This window comes from Agelaius tricolor, unplaced genomic scaffold, assembly GCF_023055355.1.
Source record: "Agelaius tricolor isolate 1412-34295 unplaced genomic scaffold, bAgeTri1.0.p SCAF_1, whole genome shotgun sequence".
Classification (NCBI taxonomy): domain Eukaryota; kingdom Metazoa; phylum Chordata; class Aves; order Passeriformes; family Icteridae; genus Agelaius; species Agelaius tricolor.
Window position 1 is genome coordinate 53496984 of NW_027269261.1, and position 21509 is coordinate 53518492.

The 21509-nt window shown below is 46.7% G+C and overlaps 2 protein-coding genes across 5 annotated transcripts in view; one reads left to right on the forward strand and one right to left on the reverse strand.

Moving 5' to 3' along the window:
• Positions 1-12698, reverse strand: part of TAGAP (T cell activation RhoGTPase activating protein) — a 52173-nt gene extending 39475 nt beyond the window's left edge. Inside the window, exon 1 of one of the 4 annotated variants that reach the window (XM_071434479.1) lies at positions 12614-12698. Coding sequence is in view for 2 of the 4 variants with exons in the window: in XM_071434461.1 (XP_071290562.1) it covers positions 5718-5768 (51 nt within the window). In the remaining 2 variants the exon portion in view is untranslated. Of the gene's footprint in view, positions 1-5717; positions 5880-6027; positions 6177-12613 lie in introns of those variants that run through there. The other 3 variants (XM_071434471.1, XM_071434461.1, XM_071434452.1) reach the window with 3 other exon arrangements.
• The window catches only part of LOC139593530 (T-cell activation Rho GTPase-activating protein-like), a 70301-nt gene extending 49814 nt beyond the window's left edge, over positions 1-20487 (forward strand). The window contains exons 2-4 of the mRNA XM_071434507.1: positions 13810-14005; positions 14463-14580; positions 19773-20487. Of these exons, the coding sequence (XP_071290608.1) occupies positions 13810-14005; positions 14463-14580; positions 19773-19852 (394 nt within the window). The 3' untranslated portion in view covers positions 19853-20487. The remainder of the gene's footprint in view (positions 1-13809; positions 14006-14462; positions 14581-19772) is intronic.
• Positions 20488-21509: the final 1022 nt, after the last annotated feature.

Sequence of the window (21509 nt, forward strand, 5' to 3'; positions counted from 1 at the left end):
AGAGGAGCTGGTTTCTGAAGGCAGTGCTTGTTCCCATGCCTGTACTATCATGGCCCTTGTTGGTGCCTACCTTTGACAAATACCTAAATATATGCAATCTGAAGTCAAAGAAATGAACTTTGAAATTGCTAATTGCGTACATTATCAGAGCATCAAGTCTTTTCTAGGTATTGACTCATTATTACCAGAAGTTCTTCTGCAGGTGCTGCTCAACAAAAGGTCAGTACGTGACAAAGCCTATGTTGCTCTCACAGCAGTCACTGCTGAGCTCATGGAATTAAATATGTTTTGGAGAAAGGTTATCCTTCTAAGATCATCTTAAGATGTTGTAGCGTGTTGTCTTCATGTTTGAGCCCACTGGGACTCTGGGGGAAGTGCTCTAGCTCCAGTTGAAATACCATATGCATGGAAGGCATGGTCTATTCGTCATTGGTTTTGCACTATCAGGATAAAATACCAGCCTAGTGATAAAGCAATGGAAATAGCTTCACCCTCCAGGGAAAGTGAGCATGAATCCTGACTCAGGCAGAGGCCCATTTTCTCCCCAGCTTATTCCCTTGTATTCTGAGCTCTGACCACACCAGCTTAAAACACCATCAGTGCTGTCTGTCATCCTGCCTGCATTTAAATCCACAAGGACTATCTAGTGCAGACTTCCAAACAAGATGCCCTTGGGAGGGCAGACACCAGTTTCTTAATCTGGTGCAACGTCTGGCAGGTCGGCCAGGACTCTTTTCTGAGCCCACTTAGGACCAGCCAAAAGGTACTGTCTGTGCAGAGCAGACAGGGAATGCTCAGGGAAATGCAGCCCTGCTGGCACCCACCCAGAGTGGGCATGGGGGTTACAGCTGGTGGCAGCTGGATGCTCAGGGTGCCTGGATTGATGTGTCACAGGACAGCAAGGAAAGAGTTCTGTACTGTGGGGAAAAATTGTTTTGTTTCTCTCCCCAGATCAGTGTAAAGCAAATTTTTTCTGTTACTGCTATTCTTATGTTAACTCTATTCTAGAGTTACCACAATTTCATCTACCAAATGCATATAGACAAGATTAAATAAGCTGGATATTTCAAGTCATGTATGTATACACATGCACACTGACACAAGTGAAAATATCACACCTGATGTTCCTCCTCTCACTCCAAATACAAGGGATTTATTATTTGATTTATTGAACGAGGTAATGTCTTGTCATGAAGAACAACTTTATTCCCCAGTGTTGCTGCTACTTTGGTGGAAAAAAGGTACATGTGACTTTTACTTAACACTGCAGCAGGTGCAGAGAGGACAAATTAACTTTGCCCTGTGTTCCAAAACCTGGGAGAATTTGAACACAGTTATGTCAGTATTCACTACCAATTACATCATACTTTCTCTCTTTAGGGGTTTTCCTCCACTTAACAGAAATCTTTTTTTTGCTTAACAGAGGATATCACAGCTTCTGCCACAAGTTTAGCTCCAGCCCTTCTTACTCCTAGCTGTGACCTGTTCCCATTCTGATGCACACAGTGCAAGGATGTCATCTGCAGATGGCAGAATTTCAGGAGCACTCACTGGGAGCCATTTGCTCCAGGAAATCACCTACACACACCATGCAAGGGCTTCACCCCAGACAAGGGCTTCACCCCTGGCAAGGGCTTCACGCCAGGCACCCGCAAGGAGATCTGCCTGAAGACTCGACCATAACCAGAAAAACAGCAGGGAAAGTCTGAAAAGCATCCCAGTGCTCTGCACATTGTAGTGGGATATAGATTACTGAGGGTGCTCAACAACCCTTGCACCAAATTATTTCCTTTTTGCAACTGACACAGAAATCAAATTTCCTTTATTATCTCAAAGCACTCCACCAAAAACCCTGAAAATGCAGAGTTCAGTCATCCTTCCTCAGATGAGCTAACCACATCCTGCTGGTTTAGAGGCACAAATGCATTGCTTGTCTTCACTCATTCAGAAAGCCTTACAAAGTGTGTATACATGTCATCCGAAGAGATTTTTGGGTGGCTGGCTTCTTCAGCAAGTAACAGCCAGCACTAGCTGAAAACCAATGCCATTTCTAAAACCTGGGACTTTGTTTCTTCATGACTTTTAGAAATGCCCTCACATCTACTAAAATACTTTTAGCGTCCTTAAGGAAAAACAAAAAGGCTCTTTACCCTCTTCTACCACAATAGGTGAGAGTCTTTATGAAAACAGCAAACTCGTGCCCTTCTTCTCCTGAAAGAATCCATCAATGGCAGGAAGACTGAATGTGAACATCAGTTCACTTGAAGTGATCACTTCAAAGCCCACAAGACACCAAAAGCAGAAGAAGAGAGGACAGCCTGGAGGATTTCCAGGAGGTGTGGTGGCAGGTAAACCTGCCTTTCCTCAACCAAGTTTTTCCCAGGGAACACAATGAAATTCCCAGGAACTCTCCCCAGTCATGTCATGTACATGCACATGCAGAGGAGGCTGGGGCAGGGGCAGTTGTGACCACCCCAGCAGATCAGGCTGCCAAAAAGGGGAGGAAAAGGGACTCCTGAGGTCAATGAGTTGTTTAAATGAGCTCTTTCCTCGACCTCTTCCCAATTTTGTCTCTCACCTGAGGTCACTAGCAAGGAGGTGACAAGAGGTGTGAGGATGCCATCCAAACACTCTTCAAGGCATTGGTTTTGCTGCACTGCCAAACCAAACCACCTGCAGATGCTCCTGGTTTCATGGCTCAGGATATGCTTGTGTGAGCCTGTGCTGCTCATCTTGAGGCAGGGCTCTGCTCCCACTTGGAACATCCCTAGATGCTGCTGCCTTCAAGAGGTTGAGCATGGCAGTGCTATTTGTCATGGGCCAAAGAAGGTTCAGGGCTGGCTTTAACAGTTTATGTGTGATATTATAATTTATACAGATTTTAGAGAATTCTGGTGCAGTGCCAGGCAACACTCTCAAGTGCTTCTTAATCCATTAATGCAGACAAACCCTGAATGGAGCATGCACTGGCCATTTCTGCAGCTGGTCCCACTAGCTGACATTTCAGATGGGCAGCCCTCTGTGAGTATTTCCCAGTGGCACACAGATGGGTGGCATTGTCTGGCTCCTTCATGGACCAGGGCACCTCTGTACCCCCCTGGGATCTGTTGGGTGCTCTGCTGCCTCACTGCCCCAGCAGTACCCATGAGAGCTGCCCCATGGATATTCCCTTAGGAATTTGTTTGGCTCAGTCAAGCTGCCTGGGAACTTACAAATACATGCAAGAGGAGGATTTCTGGTCTTTGTTGTATCAGTGTGGGCAGAGTGGTCCCTCTGAAATAAGCAGCAGCAGCCAATTTAAACTAACCAGCCCAAGGTGTGGGTCCAGGCTTCCACAGAATAAACCAGACTGGAATTTGCTTTATCTAGTCTACAGTAGAACTCTTTTCCAAAGCTACTTTGTGCCACTATCATCACTCGAATCAGCGCAGTTACTCTGGGCTTCTAAAAACACAGCAATAAACAGATTTTTGTCTAAATAGGTTTAAAAGCTGACAGCCTGGTTATGGGGACTGATGAGATTTCCTTTATTGACTGTGCAATTAGTGTGATTTAGAGTCTCCACAGGGGCCTTGCTGAAGGCCCTCCAAGACCCAGCTGTGACAAATCCCCCCCACAAGTTCTGCTAGACACTGCTGCTGGAGACAGCGGCTGTGGTTCTGGGACCTTGTTCCTCCCCCTCATCTTCCCACCCTCCTGATCCTGCCTTCCTGGTGTCCTGACCTCCCACGGGGCCAGTTATTTGTCTGGTATCACACCCCTGCCTTCCAAGGTAATAAATGACTGCGGGAAGCAGCTTTGCACTGGCCCTCATTAGCCGCAAGCCCTGCCGTCCCTTCTCCTGCTGCACCACGCAACCCATGACTATCGGCAGCAGATACACATTTCTCAGGCTCCCACAGGACCCACAGGTCTGTGGCAGATGGTGCACCGGGCTGATGGATGCACAGGGCTGGGGAAGCGAGTCACCCTCCTTGCCCCTTGGGATCATGTCCCAGCACAGCCTGGCCCTCCTTGTGATGCTCCATTCCTGTGCCATTGCAAGGGATTTGTGGATGTTGTTAATATTGAAAAATGTGGGAGGTAAGGTGAAGAGCCTTTTTTGGTACTGTCTTATTCCATTTTCAGAGGCCACTGTTATTCTGAAATAGCATCAGCCTTAAGCAAAATAGATCCACAAAACTCAAAGTGAAGTGTCAAAGTGCAGCAAAATGGATCTATGTCCATGCTATAGGTGCAATTACTGGGGCTGTGTTATGTTTAAGAAAATAGCAATTTTTGTCAATGTATATTGAAAGGTTACCCATTAATAAAGCTAATTAAAAATTGATCTTGGTGCCACCAGCATCCCAACATTCTCTGCTAAACAATCACCTGCTCTTTTATTTTTATTTCTTTTTTCTTTCTCTTTTATTTTTATTTCTACTTTCTTACCAGAAACAGAAAAATAAAGAGTGGTTTAAAAGAAAGAAATGGGGAGAGAGGAAAATACACGTCTGAAACTTTCTCTTTTTTACAATGTTTCTACAAACAACTTTGAAGAAAATGTAACTATTATTTGTTTCGCTTTTTTCCTCTTAACTCATTTTTGTTTTGGTTTAGTTTTTAATGTAAACTCCTTCTTATTGTATAAAAAGCCCATTTCTGCTAGCGGCCCTCATTCTGAAGAGCAGGAGGAACAATGGAAAACCAGATCAGCTGTCATGTAAAATGACAAAATTTTATATTTGGAAGCACTGAAGGTACCACTTAAGATCCATGCATCTCTGTGTAAGGGAGCCATGCAGAGAGCCCCTCAATTTTTGCAGAAAAGTCTATATGTCAGAGGTGACAATGTCATGAAGAAACGGCACTTTTCAATGCAGAGATTCAGTCCTCGCCAATATTCTTTTTGTTTTCCAGCCAGCACCTCGCTCCTGTCTGAGGTCAGACTAAATGATGTAACGCTCCCTTCTGGCCTCGCAATCGATGGGCCGGTGGCCGGGGCTTCTCTCCCTGCTGACAGCAGCGTTCGCTGCAGCTGAGACCCCCCCGGGGACCAGGCTTTGGTCCTGGGCTCACACCGCACTACCAGGTGCTATGGGACAGCATTCACAGCATGCACTAAAGGGAAACATGTTTCTTACAACGATGTTAAACTTCTCCGGAACAACAACAACAACAACAAAACATCTTAAACTCTTCCCCTCACATAGACATAGCCAAGAAATCCGCCAGCTTTATTTTAACCAACGTCCATTTACTCGTGGCTGAGTAAATGTTTATTTTGTTTGCTCCGTTCTTCAAGACTCTGCTGCCTTAACACGTTGCCAGAGCAGTTTGACAGTGCAGTGACATCGTCAAGCACTCTCTTTAAATTCCATTTCTGGCAAGAAAGGAGGAACTGCACGTCGACCTGTCCTCCGCTCATCTGACCCTGACTCCACCCGGCTCCCGTGACCCCTTTCTCGGGATGAGGAGAGTTCTGCGCTGCGCGGCAGGGACCACGAACCCCTCTGAGCCCAGCAGTCCGGCACCGGCCCCGTGCCCTGCGAGCGCATCTCCAGTCCTGGGGTTTGCTTCTCACCAGGTTCAGGACCAGGCTCAGACCCCCGGCAGACCCTAAGCTATCTCTATGCCCAGGTCACCCGCGGCAGCAGCAGCCGCATCCCCTCTCACACCCGGGAAGGAGCGCGGCTGCCCCGGCCCTGCCCGCCCCGCGCCCGCCCCGCACTCACCGCCTCGGGCGCGGGGTCCCCGCTGCTGCCGCCTGCCCGCGGCCCCGGCATCGCCCCGGGAGGCGCGGGAGCAGCGCTCGCTCCGGGGCCGGGTCCGGGTGCGGGTCCGCCTCGGGCGCGGAGCCGCAGCGAGTGAGCGGAGACCCCGCGCCGGCCGCCCCCGGCCCTCCCCGCCGAGGGAGGAGCCGCTGCAGCCCGCAGCAAACCCCGGGGGTCCGCGGGATGCCGAGCGGGCCGCGGGCAGCGCTTGCAGGATAAGGGGAGGCAAAATCAATAGGTGCGGGGAGAAATGAAGTGAAAAGTGACTTACAAAGAGAAAACCCTTCACGGGTTCTTCACAGCCAACCCGTCACAGCCAAGCCCTCCCTGCCTGGTTTATTCCTGAGGCAGCGTGGCAGGTATGAGTGTAACACCGCAGGGTGTCAGTCATAGCGAGCACCAGGGCTGGGCAACTTGAAGACGAAATTTGCGTCCATCAGGAATGAAGGAATGAGGGATGGGACCAAGTGGCTTAAGGGATAGGGGCGTGTGTCACCACTGGCTTGGATGTAAAGACCTTGTAATGCTCTCATCATCCGTACAAGTGTCCACTTAAGTCTTAGGACATTCTCATTGTCCTGGGCACAGGTTTGGGGAATCAGCCCTTTAATTCTGGTAAGAATGGCACAAAGCTCTTAAGAAAGTGAGATTGGCTTTCTACTACCCAATGTTCTCCGTATTCTTACTGAAATCTAAGTGACCCAAGTGCTGGGAAGCTTTATCACTTCAAAGTGGATTATTTCTTCAACAGATTTGCCTATACTTAACCATCATATTTTACAAGTGACCTGTTCTCACTGAGTTGTGCTGCTTGGCAGCTAAATTTGCAGGATTTGTTTCAAGTAATGATGAATTGTCTCCAGATGGGACACTTGCTCTTGCAGTCTGGATTATGGTATTTTCACTAGGAAAAAAAGCACAGGAACTGCTCTTTCCCATGAGTAGGACAAATGTCCTGTCAAATCTGGGCTGGTTAATAAGAGCTTCAGTTTGTCCTTGAGGAGGGGGAGGGATGAATTATCATGTCCCTGACTGCCCACAAGGCACTCCTTAGGAAAAAAACCCCAAACAAAACAGCAAAATACAGCACCTTTCAAACCCACTTAGACCCCTTGAAAGGACAGGTTGATACAGATCCCTGCACTAAGTTGCTTCGAATGACAGCAGCTCTGCCTCTGCTTGTGTACAGCTAGCGACTGCCAATCAGCCACCTAGTTCTGCCAGCATTTTCCTCCCTTTCCTGGCTCTGTGTGATTCAGGGATTTCTGGAGGGCTTCTTGTTTGGGTTTTTTCCTCTTGTATTTTTTCAGCTTTTTTACTGAGAATATCACTTCTATCAAATATTAACAAAACTTCATTTCAAGCTGCTGGGTCTGCTCTGTGACATCCTCTGGCAGCCTGCAAAAAATCAACAGGGAAGTTACATGAGATTTGGCATCATCACTGCAACTATTGTGAAGGCTCAGTTAAGCCCTCCAGGACATGAATGCAGGCCAGATTTTCAGGAAGTTGCAATATGTTCCTGGACAGCATGATCAGCAGTGATTGATTTCTGCATTTACAAATGTGTTTATTATTTTACATTAGCTCAAATTGGACAGATAAGAGACCTCCAGAGAAGTGAGAAAGACCATTGCTTTGCTGTTTAGATCAGAAATGTTTTCTGTATTGCTGCAAAGGGAAGAAAAGTTTTCTAAGCTCACACAACATCTTGGGCAGGACTTTTCGGCATGTAACATACTGGCTAATTTAAAGGTGACAGCTGAAGACTACAGTGAGAGAAATCAGAAATGCAGACATGGTCATCTTATTTCTTACAATTCATATTTCTTTTGATACTTATGCTAAAAAAAGAAACCGTTTTGATCTGCACAAAGCCTCATATGTTTTAGCAGACTAAGATTAACTGGGATGCCTAGTTAAAACAGGCACTCACCAATTAAGATAATAAAAAAACTGCTATTTGAAATTCAAAAGAGACCAAGAAGTTAAAGAGACACTTATCCAAGAGCTTAGCAGGTTTTCATTTGCGGATACTTAAGGAAAAAAAAAAAGGTGAAGACGCACTCTGGAACGCAGCCCAGTAAAATCAGCGAGGAGTCTGCGAGCTCCTGTGAGCTTCATTACCAAAGGGCCTGCTGCTCACCAGCCCGTTTGCTTTTGCACTCCATCTGCCACGTCTTGTATGCACTGAGACCCAGGCTCTGCTGCCATCGCCTGCGCTGACAGTTCCCCTCAGGTGTCCCCAGCAGCCCTGCTCCAACCACCTGAACAGTGCAGGACCTGTGCCAGCTCCCGGGTTTTCCTTGGGACTGGGATGGCATTTCACTGACATTCACTCAACATGGCTTTTTCTCCCTCCTGGAAGCTTAATGCAATACAGCAGCAATATTATTGTTGTTGTTTTTGTTTTTATTAACAATAATAACAATAATAATTAGTTCAAAGAGTTGATGTAAATTCTCCAACCTGAAGTTTCTTCCACATTTATTCGCACCACCTGAATCTGAATCAGTCTCCTCTGCCTGCAGTTACTAAGGGAATCAGCTCAGAGGAGAACATATGTATGTTCAGGTACATGAGCATATGTACCAGCCTGTGAGTTTGAATGTGCTGGGTTAACCTTTGCTGGCTGCCAGATGCCCACCCAGATGCTTTCTCATTTTTCCTCCTGAGCAGGACAGGGGGATAAAGGCAGATTTAAAGAAAACCTTGTGAGTCTTCCTGATCATTCCTTGGCTCTGGAGCTGGTGAATCCTGGAAGGCAACCAGGGAGCCTTGGGTGATGTGTATTGCCAATGGTGCGCCATCGTGGCAGCCATGGCCACCTGCTGTTCTTTGACGTGCAGCATCCCACTACACAGGCATCCTCCAGGAGGCCGGGCAAGGCAAGCAGATGTTTCAACTTCTCTGAATAGATGGCAACTGCATCAAAAGCCCATCGCTGCCTTTTTGGGTCCTTGAAGTACCCTCTCCTGAGACAATCTATGCCAAGAATACACAGGGCTTCCGAGCTGGTCACAACAGCCATTTGTCTCCTGTAAAGCTCACCTCAGCCCCCAGTACAGACAGCTTTTGGGATCTCCCTGTCAATCCAGAAATCCAGATGGGTTGCTCTCTGACGTGCCATAGCAGCATTAGGGTATGCTGTGCACCAGTGTCTAGCAATACTTTAGACTTCCGTGGATCCAGTGTGCCAAGCCATCAAATCCACACAGCCCAGTAAAGCTGGTCACCCCTTTCCTTCTCCTGATCAAAGGCAGTGACCCTCTATTCTAGGCTGGAGATTCTTGCAGTGTCAGACCAAAAGTCCCTTCACCAAAATCAAGAGAAGCACTCTTAATCCTCTTCTATGCCAGGGAGACTGCTAGTTGCCTTCCACCATCTCAACAGCAGCTGAACTGGCAGCAGCCGTAGATGGCCCTCCTTATCATCTCTCTTCCCAGTCAATCTGTGTACATAGGCTCCCAACTTGGAGAAGGGTCACCATCCCACTTCCTTGTGAGGTCACTCACTAGTGGCAGCAATCTGCTTGCCAGACTGGTGGCTGTAATGTTTCAGCATATTTTGAAGTCTGCCCAAGTTTCAGGGCCGGTCATTTCTCTCACTTCCTCCTCTTTTTGCCTTGCTGAAGCTGCCTGATCAGATCCTTCCTCCTCCCGCTTCTGTACTAATTGCTGGTATGGACACATTGACCTCTGCATCCAGTGATTCTTTTTGACTGCTAAGTGTTGCCACTTGTAGTTTAGATCACATTCCCCTGATGGTGCTGAAGGGAGGCTCAAGAAGCACAAGGAAAGCCCCAGTGTAGTGCCAAGAGCTGCTGGTTTCACTGGAGCAGGCAAGGCACCCTTCCATCAAGTGCCAGTTCAACATGCCTGTAGAGGTGCAAGATCACAGGCTATGTGAGGTGATAACCCTGCCAGGCAGCCACCAAGTCCTGCCACACACCATGCAGGCACCAGGGATCAGTGGCCTAAAGCCTTGTCACCTCAATGGCAAACTGGTTCTCCATAACACCAGACGAAAAGTAGTTTCTATGCAAATGACAAGAAGATGACATTAGTCAAGCAGCTTAGATAAGGATGTGGTGAGGAGCTCTGGAGAGGAAGGCAGACACATCAGTCCCAGAGGGGAAGAGAGCGGTGCAATCCCTCAGCTCTCCACAGGAAAGCTCTCCTGGCACAGGAGCAGTGCCCGTGCCAGGGCCAAGGCAGGGCTGCTGCTTTATCAGAATGCTTCCAGGCATGGTGAAACACAGAGATAAGCACTGCAGCAGGAGGAGCTGAAAGCAGCCACTGCTGAGCCCATGGCTCTGTTACACTGTAAATCAAGCGAGCCCTGTGTGCCATGCAGAGGCCTGCCAGTCATCACCTAGGGCAGCTACAGTACACCCAGATCAAAACTGGCTTTATCTTGTGCCCAAGGAAGAGGACTGGGTGGTTGATCTTGGCTGGTTCCCAGACATCGACCTGGATGCTTTCTCACCCGATCTCCTCAATTGGACAGGGGGGGAAGATAAGATTAAAAAACACCTCAAGGGTGAAAGACAGTTTAATAAAAAAAGCAAAAGCTGTGCATGCGACCAAAGCAGAAAGAGGAATTAATTCCCTGCTTCCCATCAGCGGGCAGATGTCCAACTACACCCTGGGAAGGAGAGCCTCAGCTCGTGTAATTGTAGCTTGGGAAGACAAACATCGTAATACTGCTTTCCCTGAGCTTCTATTAAAAGAGAGGTGCAGCCTCTCCTTTGTGTGCTGTTTGCTCTGAGGGCTGGGAAGTGAGATCTGCTGAGCCCTTGGCAGGGACCATGCAGTGAAGGAGTATCTTACTTCATGTGTGTGCTGAGGGCAGGGGTGTACCTCTGCTGGAAGGAGATTTAGCAATGGAGAGTGCCTGACTCTTGCATGGGCCCACATGAACACTTTACCCCTGGGGAAGTGTTCCCTGCAGAGCTGGTGGCCGGCATCTTGTAGTGTGGGTGAGGCAACCTCTGTGCCTGGGTTGGTTTGCTCAGCTCTCCAGTTGCTCTTGAAGGACTCTTCTGGTGTTTATGTCCAAGTCCAGAACTCATGTCATCCCCAGATGGACTTTCCTGTTCAGGTCAGCTAACTAAGTGGAGGTGTGTCATGGATCATACCCAGGACTGCTGCACATAGATCAGGTATTGCAAATGATTTGGATTTACATATGCCAGGATGTTACACAACTCTGCTCAGGAACTGTATCTTGAAGGAAAAGAGGCACATCTGCACTGGAAAAGAAGCACATCTGCATCCTTTCCATATTTACAGCCCCGACTGGCAAGAGCTGCTTGCAAAAGCAGTCCCACGGTCTGGAGGGAATCTGGCATCAGGCAGCATGGGATGAGGCAGAATTTGTCCCTTGAGGACAAAGAGCATCAGAGGAGTTGCTGGTGAATCCTGAGCAATGAGACATCAGGAATGCATTCCTTCTGGAAACACTGCTGCAAGTGGATTGCATAATTCTTGCTGAGCTCTCCCTCCAGGTCGCCATGAGGGGAAAATGTTGGTGTTTAATGCAGGCAGCTACTTAGCTGGGGACTGGGGTAGGAGCAGTGTCAAGGGTCTGTGCCAGGAGCTCTGCTCTTGGGAAAGCAGCCAGAGATGCTGGAGGAAATGAATCACCAGTGGCAGCTCTGGGACTGCAGACTAAATGAGTTTAATGCAGTGTGCAAACAGAACAAGGCTGATCCCTGCACCGGGTTTGGGAATAAGCCTAATAAGCCCATGATAATCTGTGCTTTTTGAGGTACAGCATGCATTTTTCAGGTGGCTGTTGAGTATTTAATTTGATTTCAAACAGTGTGCTCTACATGTAATTGAGGTTTGAGTCCGTGTATTTGATTTCGGAAGTTAAGCAGTAGAAAGAAGGGGGTGTCCTGTCATTTCCACTGGACAATGTTCCTGAACACATTTACACATTTTCAAAGCACCCAGGAGCTTGAGCTCTTCTGAAAATTTCCCTTTTTTTTTTTTTTTTTTTTTTTTTGCAGTCCATGTGGGATACAAACTTTTTGAAAGATTTGCTCCAGAGAACAACTTCTGGTTTTCAGTGGTTTAATTTAGACACATCCTTTTTCTTCATGAATATTGCAGGAAGATTTCTGTGACAACCACAAACAAAAAAACAGAAATTCAGCATCTTGCCAATCTGTGTGCTGAAACCTCTGCTTCACTCTCACAAAGTGTGCTGGATGTGTGGTGCACAATTTCTCCCACCTTCAGCTGAGTCATCTCATAATGGTGGCAGAAGGCTAAAACACCAAATTCTGTCAAGAAGGTGACAAGGGCTACTTACTGGGACATCCAAAAAGATGCTTGAATATAGGCAGGATAATGTGGTTTTTCCTCCACTCTCAAAGGACAGACTGAAAGAGCTCTGCTGAACTTTTTGAAAGCTGAGGTGTGGTTTGGAAACATTTGGCAGCTGCAGTTAAAAAGCCCTGAAACCCACAACTGTGGTGTGGACTGAGTAGAGGACATGTGGACTTGTCAGGGGCATTGGACTAGATGATCTTTAAAGGTCCCTTCCAATCCAAACCGTTCTGAGTCTGTGCTTGTACTGTGGACAGTGTCGGGTGATCCTAAGTTTTGGTTCCTCACGTTAAAATATGGCCAGATTTTGCAAAGGGTCGACACCATTGGGGTTCAGCAGAGGGGGGAAGTTCAGACGGGTGTCACCAGTGCCGGTGTGCCATGTGCAATAGGTGACATTCCTAATGTCTCCGCGCCCGTTTCTCCATGCGGATTGCCGCGGGCTGTCCTGCCCTCTAGTGCCTGCAGCGCCCGCTCCCTCCGGCCTCTCCCGGCTCCCCCGCGCACACGCTCACTCACTCAATGGAGGATGCTGCGGCTCCGAGCGGGGAACAGGAACTGGAAACCCCCGTGGCCTCTCCTGTGCGATGATGAGTGCAGAGCCAAACTGGAGGAGAAGCCCTGTGAGAAAGTGAAAGGCTTCTTATCGAATCCACACAGGAGGCAGACTTCTTATCAAACACAAAGTCCAAACTGTTTCCTTCCAGCTGACATATCCAGGAGTGCAATTTTCCTCAATGCTGAAAAGAACCTGCAGCTGACAACTTCTGCAGCAGCCAGGCATCCTGTAGCACCCGTGCCTGGCTGTGCAGCCCCACGTGCAGTCAGGGCTGTGTGCCAGACCCATAGCTGGGGAGCAGCAGTCCGTCTGGAAGCCAAGACCCACATCCAACCACCTACCTGCATTTCTGTGTCTCCTCAGCTCTGGGGTGATGGATCACACCATCACAGTCTCTTTTTCTAAAGCATCTTGAAGGTCTGAATGACTTTTTGGTTTTGGACTTAGTGGTGGCAGCACATAGGCTTTCTGAAGAGGATGTCCCTATCCCTCTCCATGTTCCTCTCCCCTGGGTTCATGAATTTTTGGCTCACAGTGTTCTGTTCTATTCTATCTACGTGTCTCTGAATACTTTGTAACACTCTCAAGGAGCCTCTAACTGGTGAGGATGGGAAAACACCCTTGCTCTCCATTTTGTCCAGGGCAGACCCTGCTGGTGGCTGTCCTACGAAATGAATGGCATAGGAACAGGGCAGAGGCTGCAGTGCCTCAGCTAACACAGTCACGGTGCTGTGGGACAGGCACTGACACGGAGCCTCCACATCTGCTGGGGGTGAGGTTGGGCACATGGACACCACCACCGTGTTTTGCTCTTCAGGAACAGTAGCTGTGGGGGCTGACTGGGAGAGCTTTGAAAGCCCCACAGCACAACCATAGGCGTTGGGAAGCCTCCAGTGACATCTCCTGATGTCACCTCATCTATTCCAGGACATGGATTTCTGCAATGCTGCCTTTCAGTCAAGACCTTGTAATTCAAGGTCTCATAATTAACCCCACACAGCTGCAGCTGGGGATTTCTGAAAGATACAGAGAGCACACACATGCCCCTTTCTGGAGGAAGTGGTGTCGCTCTAAGGTTAATGGAGACTTGCTCAAATCAAGAAGCAGAGTCCACTGCACCATCAGCTAAGGTGACATTTTGTTTGTGTTCCCACAGGGTGGCTGACAAGCTGCCGAGACCAAACCTCGTCTTGCTCAAGCTCTTGCTCTCTCTGCTCCACCACATCAGCCAAAATGCTGAGACCAACAGGATGGACTCCAGCAACCTGGCCATCTGCATTGGCCCAAATATGCTGAGCCCAGGCACGGACAGCACGCTCCCACTGGAAGTGCAGAAGGAGATGAATGACAAGGTGCGCTGGACTCACTGAGCAGCCGCTCCCTTGGGGCAACTGAGAGCCATCCTAGGGATCCATCCCACTGCCATTGCAGCAGCTGAACAGAGCAGCACCCCTGGGCCTTGGGGGTGCTGAGCAAAAGCAGCAGCTGCCCTGCAGCCCCCAAAGTCACAGCACAGCTCCTGCAGACTTTGCATGTGGAGGGCAAGGGGCGCCCGTGGCCACTGTCACCCCTGGGCCCTCGGGCAGAGAGGCCAAAGCTGTGGCTGATGGTGTTTTGTCTGTATTGTTTGCAGCATCAGGCCTTATTCCCCATGGTGGACTCACCTTTGACCTCTTAGACCTCACCCTTAGCCAGGATTTTGGCAGAAACCAACCTGCTCTGTGCTGTCCTTCCTACAAAGATAGCAGGCAGGGTGAGGAAAGAATCTTCCATCTGTCTTGACTGAAATGGGCTGTTTTCTGTGTGCAGGTGACAGTGCTGGTAGAGTTCCTCATAAACAACTGCATGGAAATATTTGAGGGGGACGTTTCCTTCCCTGCCTGTGGCTTGGCTGAGGAGTCACCAGACCACACAGACAGCTCCACAGGTATGAGAAGAGACTGGGGATGTCACCAACTGGGCCAAATTATTGAATTTGATATGTGAATGAATCTGTGGAAACACAGGGAGTTGCTGACAGTTCAATATGTTAATGAAGTGTTTTTCTACAGGAATGCCTTCCAGAAATTCAAAATTACAACAATCACAATCCAGACTTAAATCCCAATGTTAAACATCTGATTCAACCACATTTTGTTACAGATGTGCTGAGATTTCAAGAAACTTTCTGGCAGGCTTAAAGGAGAGGATCATTCTCCCAACCTAACAGATTTAGAGGTCTTTATTTTGTCACTGCTTCTCAGGAGGAACAGGCTATGAAAAGAAAGACATATTTTCAGTATAGCTGATATCCTATCTTTGTCCTTTTTTTGCACTTGCCTTATCAAAGTTAACTGCTTCAAGAACTGTTTGTTCTTCAAGGTGAGATGAAACTTGAAAGTTTCAATGCTGGCTTCAGAAATCTGTGGGTGTGAAATGTCCTCTCAAGAACCATTTTCAGAAGAGCAGAACACATTACAGAGGATGTGACACTACAACATGCACAGATGTCTCGTATATGATTTTAGTTGTGTTTTGAGTTTTGGGTTTTGTTTCATTTCACTGTTCATTTATTGGATAATGCTTACCTTACCGAATTGTCAAGTTTAAAAATCGCAGCAAAGTCCTGCAGTTTTGCTTTTTAGAGCTGAATTCAGAAGAGCAGCAAATGGGGTGCACACAGGTAGTGAGAAGGTGCTTTTCTGAAGAGATAACCCTCTCCATTTTTCACCCAAGAAGAAAGAAGAGTACACATGGCCATGCAAATAGGAAAAGGAAAGGTGCAAATTCCCCAGCCACTGTCAAAACAAGTCTCCTGTATGAACAAAGCTTCTGATGCAAAACTGGGCCAAAATCAGAAAGGAACTTCTCACAGAAGATATTGAAACAAAAAAGTCTTCCATTTACACCATGAGGTTAAGTGCAAAATTAAGGAAGATGTATCTCCATGTGCACTGGTTCTGCTGCTTTCAGCTAAGAGCCACATTTCTGAGAAATGCTGTCCTCTACAAAAGGTGTCCAGCCCAAGAAGGGGCTGGGAAGACAGAAATAGGGTCCAGATAAGTGCTCAGCTTCTCCCTTGCAGTCCCCACAGGGGCTGTGGGAGGCTGTGTGGAGTCACCACTTAACCCCCAGCAGCTCTCATGATTCTCCCTGCCTTAGCTGACACTGGTCCCCCACCCACAGCTGCTGAATTGCTGCCATGCTCATTGATTCAGAAGGGCTGTAAGATCTGGAACACTCACAAGGCTCTGCGCAGCTAACAGTAACAAAGATCAGGTATTTATCAACTGCTTTTCAGGCACACTATATATTTTGGTGGCTTCATTGGTCCCAGTGTTTCCCATCACCAAAAGATCCCATGCTATATACAGATCTGCTTAGTGTTTGCTCCTGGCATGGAGCATGGTCACCATGTGTTTTTTTCAGAAAGAAATACACTTTGGGGAATACATCTTTGTCAAAAATACTTCATTTGGGATGAGCCATTCAAACTCCTACACAACCTTTAAAAAGATTTGAAATTACTTTACTGTCTGTCGCCACCAGATGTCACTGATAACGCTAAGCAAAGCACCTTTACCTGTGATTAGAGCCTTCCCTCAAAGGCAGGCTTGCACACCCACATATTTGTTGCCCACAGTCTGCACCATGGCCGTGGGTGGTTGATGTAGCAGACATTACTTTAGCATTTGTCATGCAGAGGTTATTCAGTGTAAAGTTCGTTCTGGCATCCATCCTGCTTGTCATACCCTTTGGGTTGTATAATATTTCTCTCCAGATCTCCCCAGGCTTAGGGACTGGGCTTTCCTAAATGTACAGCTGTGGCAGTGACCAGGAGACCAGTGGCAGCTTACTGATGCAACCTGGCAAGGTACCAAAAAACAAGTTTTCCATAGTTTAGGGTAAAAATCAAAAACCTGAAAACTGAAATGGTAATAAAATTTTACCTTTGGGCTTGGACCAAAATGGTTTTAATGGGCAACAGAGGATTAGGATAATCTTTAGAGAGACAATCAAGGAGATTGATGTGGCTGCTACTGCAGGGTTGCCAGCAGCTACCCTCTCCCCTTTGCCCAGGGCAGATGGAACAGACAGACCCATCTAGGATGGGCCTGGGGGCTGACAGGGAGCTGAGAAATTACTAACAGCAAAGCTATCAGCACATCTGCCTCTTCAGCCCTGACAGAGTCTCACACAGGCACCTCAGCAGGCAATGGAGCAAAGGCTACTGTTCCTAAAGGTCATCAGACTGTTGTCTGCCATATGTGCTGACCTAGCAGGGTAGATCCCAGTCTGAGAGTGGAATATCAGGAATGACACCATTCAAGGGCTTGAGCCACACCCCATATCCTCAAAAGGGTCCACTGGACCTCCCTGGACCACCTAGATATGTGACCTCAAAGGCAGGCCCTGCCTTCCACCCATCCTGGGCTAGAACTACTCAGTGATAATCAGGGCAGATCTTGCTTAGATGGAAAAGCTCCCTTGGAAGGTGTCACCGTCTCTGTGGGTGGCTAAAAATCAGAAGCAATGAGATGTAACCACCAACATATCAGTGGTTTGAGGATCAACAGGTTTGAATGTGTTAAACTGAGTGTCTACAGTCAGATGGTTTGAGGTCAAAATTAGGCTAGCACAGCACCTTTCACCTTTTAAAGGTGAACTGTTCCTCTGTAAACTCTGGGGTCTATGTCACAGTAACTCAACATACTGTGCTCTATGTTTCATTTATCATTAATTCCTAAAAGTATCCTAAGAGATGTCATCTTTCTGGAACTAGAATCTTCCATGCTCACCCCACCTGCTTGCTAGTATTTGAGAACAATTGCTCTGTTTCTTTTGGTGACACACAAGATAGGAGTCAAAGGCTGGCAGTGAAAATTTGGTTTAGATGTTGAAGTCAGTGGGACCAGGGCTTTACAATGGTTTTGTTTTCATGAGAATGGAGACTCTTATCATGACTTCATACAAATCAGTCTTATTATGGCTTATTTTATCTGGTTTAAAATAAATAAAAAGGATGTTAAGGTGTGGCATGTGAGAACTGTAAATATGTTAGCTTCTTTAGTGGAATATTAAATATCAGTTTTAGGGATTACTCATTACTGGATGTCCTCTCATACCTTTACAAGAGACTTAGCATCACTAGGAGGATTGGTGTGGATATTTGCAAAAAAGATTCAAGCCGCTGAATGCTAACTTTAGTATTTATTTTAGGAATTATCCAAGGAACAATTGTCAACTGGAAGATTTTAATTTTTGCCATTTCTACCTTGTGTTTTATTGGCTGAAAAATTTAATTAGAGGGTGTTGAGTTGTAGTATTTAAATTATCTGTGACGTTATTTTTATTCTTAAATTGTTGTAAGAAAAATTAATTATTTATACCAATTGCAATAATTCAGTAAAATTGGTTTATCAAAGGTCAAGAACACTGAAGAGAAATTCCAAAGTATGTACATCACTGCTAATCTTCACATAACATTAAAAGTGTTGTTCAGAGAGTCCCTGTCCTCACCTACCTGAAGTGATATGAACAACTCACAAGTAGAGAAAAGAAAGCATGTTTGGTTATATCTATGAAGACAGGCTCCTGACTTCATATCACTTTTTTTTTTTAAGTAGAATGTGAAAAGTTTGTTTGGATTTTTATGTTGTGGAAATTGTCAAGAGACTACAAGGTCAGCCTAAGGTGGTTCAGCTAATGTTGCTTGGGATTTCATCCCCACCTGCTGTAGTATGGGTGAAGGGCACTTGTGGAAAATTTTGTGAAAACTTAAATGTAGATATTTTTCCTCTAGCATCATTCATATGAGTGCCATTTTTACATCACTAGAATTTACAAATACATCCAAGCCTGTAAATAATACCCACACTTCAAAATCTGTATTTAAGAAAAAAAAAGGTGGCATGAAAATATTACTACAATTTATTGCAAGGTAAAAATTACCTTGCAATAAATTTGGAGAATATATTAGAATAGGAGAGCCAATTCTCTTAACCCTAAAATATGGTGCAATCTGTGTTCTTTTGTCAACAGCTAATGGTTGTGTTTGATAAAAAAACCTCATAAATCTGTTTCCATACCCCCTAAATGAAATATTTGTTTAATGATAACAGCAGCATGGGCACCAGGAATGCTTATTTGATGAAAAATATTTCTTCACATGGATAAGGTGTACCTAAGTTGAAAAGAAAAATATTATAATGGCCATTCCCAAGACACCTTTTGCAAGTGACTCTTGGTGAAAGGACACGACTGCGCTCTGCAGTCAGCCTGGCAGTCACATTCCTTCAGCTGAGTAGTGGGAATTATTTAAGTTTGCTCTAACTTAAAGATAGCAGTGGCAACAGAATTTACTTAGGAGCCAGACAGGCTCCTATGCCAATAAAATTGCACTGCACTGACCCAGAGAGGGCATCTTGCTAGTAGACAGATCAGTGGTTGGGCAGGTTCTGCAGCATTTCCTTCCACTTGCCCCAAAACATTTGCACAAAGCAGCGCTAGAATCGTGCAGCAGGGACAAGCTGACAAGTGGGCAGGGAGCTGGGGGGTACCAAAGGGTACAAGAGTTGTGCCTGACAGGGGACAGCTGGCCCTGGGCTCTCTGCTGGGCAGCAGAGGCAAGTGAATGTCCTGAGGCTGGAGAAGTGAGGTTACTCCAGGGTGACCAACCTTGCAAGCTGCCTGCCCAAACCCTCCTATGGCCAAAGCTTAAGGAAGAAGAGAAAGTGCCAGCATGAGTTTACCTGATGCCCATGGGCCCATGCTCTCCATGGCACTGGGGAGCCACCTCTGCCAACATTCTTCTTCTTACAGAACAGTGCTTGTGCCTGAGGTCCCCTGGCAGGTTTGGCGCACCAAATGAAGAGCAAAAATATTATTCACTAAAATGTAAAAATTACAAATCAAAATTAATGTATTTCCATGTATATAACTGCCCAAATGATAGGCACTGTCTAGTTCTGGTTAGTGGAAAACACAGACTGAATGAAAATGTTATATATGTTATATATGTAAATCAGCACTGTCTGGAGACATACCAGTGAATAAAGATAAATCTTTCTCCTGGAAAATTTAAAAAAAAAAAAAAATTTTTTTCCTTATGCCTTTGTGGCACCACCTCTGTACTTTTAGGCAATTTGATTTCCTCTTCCAAAGAGTCTCAGCTACTGCCCCACTCCAAGAAAACATTGCTGCCCTCCAAATGCTATTGAGACACAAGATCTGCCATCCCAGTCACAGGTGACTTGCAGTCCCTACAGAAGTGCTGATGAACTGCTCCATGGGAACAACCTACACCCCGTGCCTGGGCTGCAGGAGCTACCCGGCCTTGCAGACAATATAGGGCTTTAGAAGTGTCTGTGGGAATGGACTGGATGAACTGAAGGAAAACTAAAAGGGAACGTAGGTCAGGTGTTGCTCAGGAGCTGAAACTCACAGGAATCAGGAGAGCTCTTCCCTAGTACTCTGAGAACTTTGCATGAGCTTAGGAGGTGCCACAGCAGCGTGGGACATGAGACTGGAAAATCCATCGGCCACAAGGATGCAGTGCCAGTGCCCCTGACCTCTCCATTCTTCCTGTGTGACTTCAGACTTGGGACTTTTGGACACCTACTACCAGTCTGAGGTTCATTAAAAAGTTACTGGGAAGTACAGACGGTTGCTATGGCAGTGCAGACAATGTGGTATAAATGTATGTTGAGTGTGGGGCGGGTGGAATAATTGTTCTGCAGCCCTTTTTTTGGGCTGAAGCCCAATCCCTGTTGCTGGTTCTGTGGGACTCAGCTCCTTATTCCACCCCTTCCAGGCCTGTGTTCTCCAACTAAAGAATAAATTTAGTTTTACCGTCTTTATTTACAGTATATGCTAACTCACTTCTGGAGAAAAGCACTATACAAAGCCCAAGGTAGTTTCATTTTTAAGCAGCTTTTGAAGAACTACTCATCCTCATGAAACAGCTGTCTCTGAGGGGCTGCTAAAACCACAATCTGCATGGTTATCAGCAACAGAGATGGCAGTCATGTAAAAGAAACATGACTTCTCAGCAGGATGGGCTTGCAGGGTCAATCTCTGCAAGCACCTGCTGTCTCCCATTCCATATGCAGCCTCTCCCTGACCTGCCATCAATCAGCAGAGCAATGGGAACACAGGTGAGACAAACAGGAAGAACAACAGCTCTACTGCTTGGCTTTTGCCCACATCCATCCTGAGCTGGACCCTTGTACATGTGGGAAGTTGTGCCTCCAACCCAAGAGCCACACACTGCTATAAAATCCAATCCATACGGCAAGGACTCTCCTCAGCAGAAACAGGTCCTCTTTTCACTTCTCCTTAGGGAAACGGCCTTCCCTCATATAACTCCCCCCTGCCTTGTGACTGACACACTGGATTTCCACTATGTTTAGAAAAGGACATGAGAGTCTATAGATGTTCTCCAGCCTTGACAGGAAAGGAATCTTTTTCAGAAGACTCATGCCTGAATATCGTTCAATACCATGGAATGATCATGCTCCTTTTCTCCATGTGATCTCAGGGCACTTCCACTCCTGAGCCCTAAAATTTGTCTTGTTTTTGAAAAAAAAAAAAAACCTGCAAATATTAATATGCCCAAACTGACTCTTCAACAGAAAGTGTAGGTGGCAATAAACCTCCTTCCAGCAGCAAGGCTGGAATAGGAGCTGCCCATGGGCCCTCAGCCAGGCTTAGGCAGCTCAGGGCAGAGCTGGGGGGCTGGCATCACTCAGCCCCCACAGCACAGGCACCTCATCCTTGCTCTCACCCTTCAGTATCAGCAGGCTCACAAGGCCTGGTCCCGTGCCCTAGATAATAAATACAAGCCCTTGCAGATGTGGAGTGTGGAATTTGTAACTG